Below are 9,478 nucleotides of genomic sequence, written 5' to 3'. Positions count from 1 at the left end.
AACTGGAAAAATTTCCAGAAATATACGGGAGATTAGGGGTTTATAACATCTCATAATTAAAAATAGCTAAACCAAGAGTTTAGCCACTGAACTTCCTGCACTTCATAAAACGGTCTGCCAACTTTAAAATTTTGCAATTTAACCCACTGTTTCTTTCAAAATACCAAATTAAATCCACCACTTTATAATTTCTTAATTTTAGCCCATAAATTGGGGTGTTACAATAAGGTTAATGTATCATTTGCACTACTCCACAAGAACAAACCAAAGAAAAATATGTGTTATTTTTGTGAAGTTACATATCATTTTTATTGCACATAATTTTGATCAAATTATCTATAAATATTATAAGGGTAAACTATGCATTTATTATATAAAGTAGCAGTTTTGATACATTTTAGTACCTAAATTTTTAATTTTTTTCAAAATCATACATAAAATTTAGTTTTGTTTCATTTTAGTATCATGCTGTTAACTTTTAAAAAATGAAAGTCTAGGTACCAAAACACGCTTAGTACCTAAATCATACTTAATTTTTTTAAATAAAAATTTAGGTACTAAAACGGATCAAAACTGATAGTTTAGGTACTAAACATGTTAAGTTTTTAACGACGAGTATTAAAATGAAATAAAAAATAAACTTTAGGTGTAATTTTAAAAAATTAAAAGTTTTGATAATAAAATAGATAAAAACTGATAGTTTAAGTACCAAATACATAATTTACCCATATTATAATTGTAAATTTTAAATCTATAAACACTAAATCATGGAAAGTCTAAAATAAAATTCGTAAAAAGAAGGCTAAGAAAGATTGCCAAGTTTGAGCTGTTAGATAAGATTTTTTTGGTGAAAAGATATAATAATGAACGCTAGATGAAGAAAAGAAAAATGAGAAACGGAGAAAAACGAGTTTTCGATTACGAATTTAAATTGTTATTATGTTAATTAAAAAAATTATATATCAGTAAGAATTTTATTCACAACTTATATTATGAGTTTATCAATTGAATAAAATTTGTCACTGATAGATTTTTTTTACTTTTTAACTTAGAAAATATAAGATATACATATTTTAGTATGGATAAGATGATATTTTTAGTTACAATCGAAAATATTATAATGTCTACTCTAAAAAAAAAAAAAAAGAGTATTAGATAGAGTTCCGGGTAGATTTAGTACTATTTTAGTATTTAATTATTAAAACGAGTATATTTTCGTAAAAAGAGCCCTCACCGTGCGCACACAAATACTAGTGTTGGTCGGCAAAAACCACTACTAAGCCCTTAAGCGGAAACAGTATTAGAGAGTTGAAGGGGAAGGCTTGAGATATACACAATGGGCGGCAACGGCGGAGAGATCCTTATGTTGGAGGCACCGCCTGACACTGCTCGGCCTTGGGCCTCTGCTTCCACAGCCGAGACTTTGGACGCATTACCCTACATCGACGACGACTACGGGAACTCAAAGGTCAAGGAAGAGGTTGATCGATTGGTCGAAGAAGAGATGCGAAGGAGTATCAAGAAGCCCGCCGACTTTCTCAAGGATTTGCCCCCTCTGCCGACCTTCAATTTTCAGGTATTTTCATTTCCCGCCCAATTTGGGATTTTCTTTGGATTACTTGAGGTTTCTATTTATTGAAATGTTAGAAATTCGCGTTTGGATCTTAGAATTACCCAATGATTGGAAAAGAATATGAGCGCGTTAGGGCGGGTAGGCCACCCGTGACCCTTGATTTTTCTTCACGGTATCAAGTTGAACCGCCGCCCTTGAATAAGAGAAACGATGAAACTGCTTGGAAACAGGCACTTCAAAGAGCTCAGCGCTCATTGCAACATCAAGTAACTAGGTCAGTTTGTTCTCTTAGTTGTTTGATTTATCAAGAAATACTGGATCATGATTCTTTAAGAAATTATCTTTCTTGCTTTCATGCTATTGTTATTCCTTGCTTCTGTGAATTATTAAGAAGTTAATTATAGGCTTCTTGTCTTTAGTTTTACTCTGTTATTGCGTTAAGGATTCTAGCTTTATTGGGAGTTGTTTTTTTATTAAGGTAGTGATGAAAGCAATCCTTCATCAGTTAAGTTTGCAGAAGCTTGAGGCCATTCCACCTAAAATTTAACACTTTTATACATATAACTTTCTATGCTGTATGCACAACATGTTAAGTTTTTTTCTTTCTTGTATATGGTTCCTTGGTTTCAGGTTGGAAAACTTGGAGTTGATGTTAAAATACGGCCCTGATGTTTGGAGACAGAACAACCAACGATTGGAAGGGTTTTTGGCCAGGTTTTCCCCTAATTTGATATTTTCAATGCAACATTGATGTTATTGTCATGGCAAATCAAAAGTGGTTTTTGTTGCTTCTTGTTTAAATTCTTTCATTTAATCTTTGAAGCTTAGTCTTTTACTTTTCTGGAGTTTGAGGCTTATGGCAGCAAGTGCACTCTTTCTGATATTATGGATATAGTGCTACCAGTTAGCATATATTGAAATTCTCAATATACAGGGATCAGACTTTAGTTGGTTTCCTTGGCTAAAGTGAAAGCCTCTAGATTTTGCAAACATGTCTAGCATAAAAACCTTGCCTGATTCCAAAGGGCCTCAACAGATTGACAGATTAGCTTTTTTGTTGATTTTACCTTAACTTAGTTCAAAGTTTGGACTTCTGGAGTTGGATAAAATGTGTAAAAGCAGGACACAGATACGGCATTAATTGGAAATAAAAATATATATTAATACAATTTCTTATATGATTAAAATGTTTTCTTTTCCCCATTTACTGAAATACTGATAAAAAGTTATTCTTCATTATCTTTAGATATTTCAATTAATTATGAATAGCTTAAGTATTTTTGTTTTAGCACCCTTCTATAGTTAAACACATAACATGAAGTTGGACTTCATACACCGAGCAAAAGCTAAAGCTGTAAGAAAGGTCCAAGTACAATCCTAAAGTGCCGAGTTGATGTTATAAACTACAAAAGAGAAGTAAATTTAACTCTAAAAGTGGGATCGTATTTGGTGTCAGTGCTTGGTACCCATTGGTTCAGTGAAGAGGTCAAGTTTGTACACTGAAAACAACTTTTATATATACAGTAAACTGTCCTTTTTGGTTTTGAAACATGGAAATGAATTTGAGGATGTAGATATCCTGCTTATGTGTTATACATTCCTTTCCATGATTCAGCATCAATTTGTGTTAGGTAAGTATTTCGGTTAGGAAGAGGAATGATCCCAGAAAATGATGTGGTTTAGGGGAAGAAAACAGCAGTGATCAAAAGATTTAAGGCTGTAAAACGAGTTAGAAGTTGGAACTCTAGAAAACATGTGGATATAGAAAACGTCTAGTTTCTTTATATTAAATTCAAAGAAAACATTGAGAAAAATAATGTTGGCTGTAAAGCTTACAACTTATATATAGGCTTTCTTTCTTGTAAGTAAGTTACTACGCTTTCTTGCAAATAAAATTTTATTCATAGCCCTAGATTTAAACGCTTAATAACTAATTGCCCTAGTGGTACATGATATAGCTAATACTTGATTAATAAATCCAAAATAATAAAATATTATAAAATAATTAAAAGCTCCTTATTTGGCGTAGTTAAGAGTCAATGGTCCTCAGAGAAGCATAGCTTATGAACCCCCAAGTCTTTGACAAAGCATAAACGGTGAAAGGAACATGTTTTGAAATGGTTTTTTTATGGGAGAAGTTCATGAAGTTCTTCTTGGAGCTGAACTGTGGTGGGGTTGAAACTAAAAATGCTAACCTCCGAGTCTCTGACCATATTATCTGCATATATATATTGTTTATGTTAACATATTCATTATATTCTTTCTTTTTCTTCCCTCATTTCTTGCTAGAATGCAAAAACTAGCTCAGGAGCAAAATGAGAAGATTGAAACTGTAAACCGTGAAAGAAAATTTCATCAGGTGATTTTAATTTCAATTACGCCCAATCCCATCTTGATTTGGTGCAATCTTGTATTAAAGCTGATAAGCATATTAATTATTGACTGGTCAGCAAAACACTGCACATGAGCTTAATGCTTTGTCTGCACAATGGAAGGAGCTTTGTGTGAAAAACATAGAAATTCATGCTGCATGTGCTCAGATTGAAAACTATGTAGAAGAACTGAGGAGAGAAGCTGCTGAGAGGTAATCTACCTTTTCGTGTTGGTTATTTGTTTTGCATTTTGCGTAATAGACTTTTACTAGCTTGGAGCCTAATTGATCTTAACATTTCAGAGGCTGGAACTTGGAAGCTAATTTGGAGAATGGTGCTTTGTCGCCTTCAGCACAGCAATGTATGCTTCTTGTCATAGTATTATTTTATTCAAGTTTATTGAACATTTTCCTTTACACAGGAAACGCTAGTAGGGAAAGATAGGGAAAAGGTTGAACCTTAGACCTTGGCCTTCTATTAACGCTATGAGCAATAACATGCTCTAGGTCAAATCTAAGTTTATTTAATATTCTATATTTCTATAAGGGTGTTATGGAAGAATGTTTAGGACCGTTTTCACCATTGATTCACCCAGTTCTATTTACTAACTGTTAGTCCATTTATTATGGTGTTATTATCTATGTTACCGGAACTTGGAGTTGAGTGTCAGATGCATGTGTCTGACGGCTGACACATGTATGCCCTAATTTTTCCCCAAGTTTTCCCCCCATATTATTTGAAGATCATATCCCAATATCCATGTTTGTATGTTTCGGATGTGATCCATAGGTACTTCAGAAAAATAGAGTTTGGGTAACTTGTCATTGTTTTAGAAAAGTCGATCTATATCGCGTTATTGATTTGAAGATACTGATATGTTATGTTGAAAAATTATGGCATTTTATGGTAACTAACCAATTTCCAAACCATTTGTTTGTGAGGTTGGAGAGTTTTTTTGTCAAGAATGATATTCAGTTTTCTCTAAAAATTGGGAAAACTAATTTTTGAGTTAATCATGGTGAAACAAAAGAAGAATTTAGTGAGAAATAACTGCCCTCTTTAAAATTTTAAAGTAGATATTCATATCCATTTGGGTTTCAAAAGTTAATTTTACTTGGTAGGGTTTATTTAGCTAATTTTAATAAATTGATCGAGTTTTATTTTAGATATATACCTATTTATTATGTTGGATTGAATGCTTGAATAAAGCTATGAAATGGTCTACTTCAGAGGATGTTGTTTTAGCATTCATCTTTCATAATAGTAGTAACACTAATTTACTCGGTGAGCGCTCATTTGTTGATATGATCCTTTGAAGAACCACACCTGAAAATATGTTGAGGTTGGAGAACCTAGTCCAGTATAAGCCCACAAGAAAATTGCGTACTTTTCTGTGTGGGATCCAACTAAGTTTTGCAGTCCCGGCAACCGCACATGTTGGCTTTGTGCTAGCTTAATCTAGCCTTAATTGGACACTGCAATATTGATGTTCCCATTTGAGCTGCGGCTTAGCTTTATGTTAGTTGTTTTTATATCCTCGGTTGAACATTGTAATACCTCAAAATTTTGTTATTATCCCATATGAGATCCAAGCCTTATCCCTCACAATTAGGCACGTATCATTTGCCTTATTATATAAGTCAGTTGTAGGATTGGCATCAATAAAGTATTATGACCTAAGTGGGTGTTATTTGTATGTAATCCTATTATTTAGAATTTCCCTCATCCCTGTGACTTGGATAGAGATGACAACGGGACCCTACCTGAAATCGATCAATCACTTTAACATGGCCCCCCTTTTTTCTTTTTAAATTCCAACCTATTGGATCGGGTAGAAACTTGTCAGTTTCAGATTTTTTTTTCCATCCCTAGACTTGGAACCATTAGCTGCCTGGTAGCTTATAGTCGTACTGCAGTGTAAACAACATGGCAATAGGTGTTTCTTTTTCCCTAAAATATACATAAATTGCGGAGTCTTCGACCATGTATATCACAAGCATTTTGACTCTCATATGTTGCAGGCTTTCAAAAGATATGAGAGAGATTATGGTTTGTACGTGGATGGAAAATTGTAGCAGTTTTTAGGGGTAAGATGACATCATGTTTCTACTTGTGAACCTCATTTACCTATTGTAATTGAAGTTTTTTGTTTGCACAATGACTCTTTAAAGTGTTAAAGACGAGACTGATTATTTAGTCCCATAAGAACTACTCTGGTTTTGATTTAGACAACATTAATTGTGCTATTTAGTTTGCCTTCAACTATAAATGTTTCACTTTAGTAGTTTTTACATTTATTTTGTTGTCTTTAAATAGGCAAAAGATGGTTCATGTTAAGAATAATTTTTAGAAACCAAATGTTCTTGCAGGTTGGATTTGAATTTTAATTCTTGGTATCGATTACAAATATAAGATTTGTATCATTAAATTTGTTGAACTAAAATATCTTTGATGTGTCCCTTGTTTTATATATTTTAGGCTGAATCACGCATTTAGTACTTAAACTATTAGTTTTGGTTCGTTTTAGTATTTAAACTTTTATTTTTTTTTTCAAAATCATACCTAGAGTTTATTTTTTGTTTCATTTTAATATCTCATTGTTAAAAACTTAACGTGTTTAGTACCTAAACTATCAGTTTTGATCTATTTTAGTACTTAAATTTTAATTTTTTTTAAACTTAAGTATGATTTAGGTACTGAACTTGTTTTGGTACCTAGACTTGTATTTTTTAAAAACCTTATAGATGGGTATTAAAATGAAATAAAAATTAAAATTTAGGTATGGCTTTGAAAAAGGTAAAAGTGTAGATACTAAAACAGATCAAAATTGATAGTGTAGATACTAAATTTCTTAATTTTTAACTTTTTAATACACGCCTATCTTAAGTAATTTAGATTAAAATAGTTAGTACTATAGAAAATTATACAATGAATATCTTTCATTAATATATACCACATTTTTTTAACATATTACTAATTTTATAAGATCAAATTTACAAATGATTATTAAACTATATCAAAAGTATTTTTTTTGGACATTAAATTTTTTAAAGTTATATAATAAAAATTAAATTTTAAATTTTGTTATAAAATGGATATTATTTATTATTAAAAGATTGACTTGACATTTAATTGTTATTAAAGGATTGCCTTGACATATTAAATTATTAGATAAACTAATAGAAATATCTCATTTGATCTTTAAATTATAATTATAATAATATTTTCTAAAATTATAGTTTAATGAACTTTTTAATTCATCATATCATTTTATAATTATTTTTTATTTATAATGATTATATCTTTATTTTATAGTTTCTAAGATTCAACAATTTAAATTATTAAATAAAAAAATTATTTTTAAGTCTAATGTAAAAAATAAGTATCTAAATTATATGTTTTACCAAAGAATTTTTCGTTCAAAGTATGTATTTAATGTTTTTGAAGTTAGTCTTTTAAGTGTTTTTGCAATGACCATTAAAAATTCATTATCTAACATGTGTAAAGTTTATTTTATTTTTTGAATTTTTTATTTTTAAAAAATAACTTTAATTCTATCAATCAAGCAACTTAGTTATAATTACATATTTAATCCTTATTACTTGTACCTTGTATCAATTTAATTCTAATTTTAATTTAATTCAATGAATTTAATCACCCAATCAGATATCACCATCTATCTTAAGGGATTTTCTCATAATTTTAATTATTTAATTCAATATTTTTTATAAAAATTATTAATAAATATAATTTAAATATCAAATAATAGTTTTATAAAAATAATAAATTGCTTTTAGTTGTATTAATAGTTTATTAATAATTATTTTAAATATTAAATAATAATTTTTATAATTATATATTAATTTTTTATTTACTGCAATTTAAATTATATATCTTAATAAGGTAATGAATTTGGTTATGTAACCCCCTAGACCCGACCCAGATGATATGATCAAATCTAGGCGGTTACATATCGTATTCAAAAATTCTTTTCATATTTAAAACAACTTTAAAACCCATATAACAGTATAATATGAATTAGCCATAAGAAAGATTCATACGATAAACATATACATATATAGAACAAAACACCGATAATATAGATATATCAAGACAGTGACAAAAACACGTGTCACCAACGTATAACAAAAAGACATAAAGATATACAGTGGTACAAAAATAGGAGTAGTCGGTCCTCCTGATGCCAAGTCTGTTAGTCTATGGTCTGTTATTATATGAAAAGGTTAAAATTTATAAAATGAGCTAAAAAGTTCAGTGTGCTCCTTACGGTGTATAAAAATATACAGATAAAATACTTCAGTAAAAATCAGTTCATCAAACATGTTTAAAAAAATATGAACACTACCCCGACCGATCACCAGAATGTGTAGGTTCCCCAGAACCATACACCCACTTGTACACCCGGTAAGGATCTTATACATATCGCATAAGAACCTGCAGTAAGGACTTACCATGTGCGCAAAGTAGAAGAGTCTGCGATAAGGTCTTACAAGTCATATACTAGGCTTGATATACTTCCTCCAATAATACCCCCAATAACAGTAATAAACATGTATCTATTCGAGTGAAAACGATAGTTTAATACATTAAAACATGGAAATATTCCATACTCAGAAATCATATACAAAAAAAAAGTAACCAGAGATCATTTCAGAAATATACAGTAAATCAGGTATCAGATAAACAATATTAAAAAAATCAGGTATCGTGTAGTAAAAATATTCAGTATCATCATAAATCTAAAACAGTTCAGATAAATAGTTTAAAACAATAATGTAACACCATCAGGAAACACACATGTACCAATCTGAGTAGTCTAATAAGAAAACCTACTACCGAGTTTGCCAGTCATGATCAGCAGCAGCGCTAGATCCTAAAATTCATAAAATCTATATCAGAATCTTAATATGAATAATAATAATCTTTTTTTTAAAAAATTTACAGAAACTTACGAGTAACTCTCGAAGAACGCAGATCGTGTGGATCTGACGGACGGGAAGCACCAGATATAATCGATCCTCAGTCGGGAGAAACACGAGCATCTTCATAAAAAAGATATTCTTGAATTAATTACATATTCAAGCCTCAAATAAATAAGCAAAATACTGAGTATTTTCAGGTTAACGCACTCAATTTAGAGCTTTTGGATCATAATTTGGTAAAACGGATTGCAAAATCGGATTTAGTACGTCAAAAAATGTTAAGATGGAGGTTTTCAGAAAAAATCAACAACGATCAATGGTCAACGGCTGACCGATATAATTAGGGTCAGACAGGGTCAGGTCGGATCGGGTCTGACAGTCGGGTTAGGTCGGGAAGCTTCTATAAGCCCACCCGACGGTGGACCTTTCCCACGCATAGCGGCGGCGCTTGAGGGCACGTGCGGGGAGCAATTGTTTTACGTTAAAGTTATTTCTTTATTTATTAACTTCTTTTATTTTCTTTTTGTATGCATTTATTTATTTCTAGCATAGTGTTGTTGGTGCATGACTCGTAGAAACAATCAAGACCT

The 9,478-nt window shown here is 30.8% G+C and overlaps 1 protein-coding gene across 1 annotated transcript; it reads left to right on the top strand.

Moving 5' to 3' along the window:
* The first annotated feature begins 1,237 nt into the window (after positions 1-1,237).
* LOC120203967 (pre-mRNA-splicing factor SPF27 homolog) lies at positions 1,238-6,226 on the top strand. The gene is made up of 7 exons (XM_039204093.1): positions 1,238-1,576; positions 1,669-1,847; positions 2,204-2,287; positions 3,863-3,932; positions 4,024-4,157; positions 4,248-4,306; positions 5,967-6,226. Exons 1-7 carry the CDS (start codon positions 1,337-1,339, stop codon positions 5,981-5,983), a joined length of 783 nt encoding a protein of 260 aa, XP_039060024.1. The 5' UTR covers positions 1,238-1,336; the 3' UTR covers positions 5,984-6,226.
* Positions 6,227-9,478: the final 3,252 nt, after the last annotated feature.

Source organism: Hibiscus syriacus, unplaced genomic scaffold (assembly GCF_006381635.1).
Source record: "Hibiscus syriacus cultivar Baekdansim isolate YM2019G1 unplaced genomic scaffold, ASM638163v2 tig00000340_pilon, whole genome shotgun sequence".
Classification (NCBI taxonomy): Eukaryota; Viridiplantae; Streptophyta; class Magnoliopsida; order Malvales; family Malvaceae; genus Hibiscus; species Hibiscus syriacus.
This window is presented reverse-complemented; position numbering and strand designations above follow the sequence as displayed.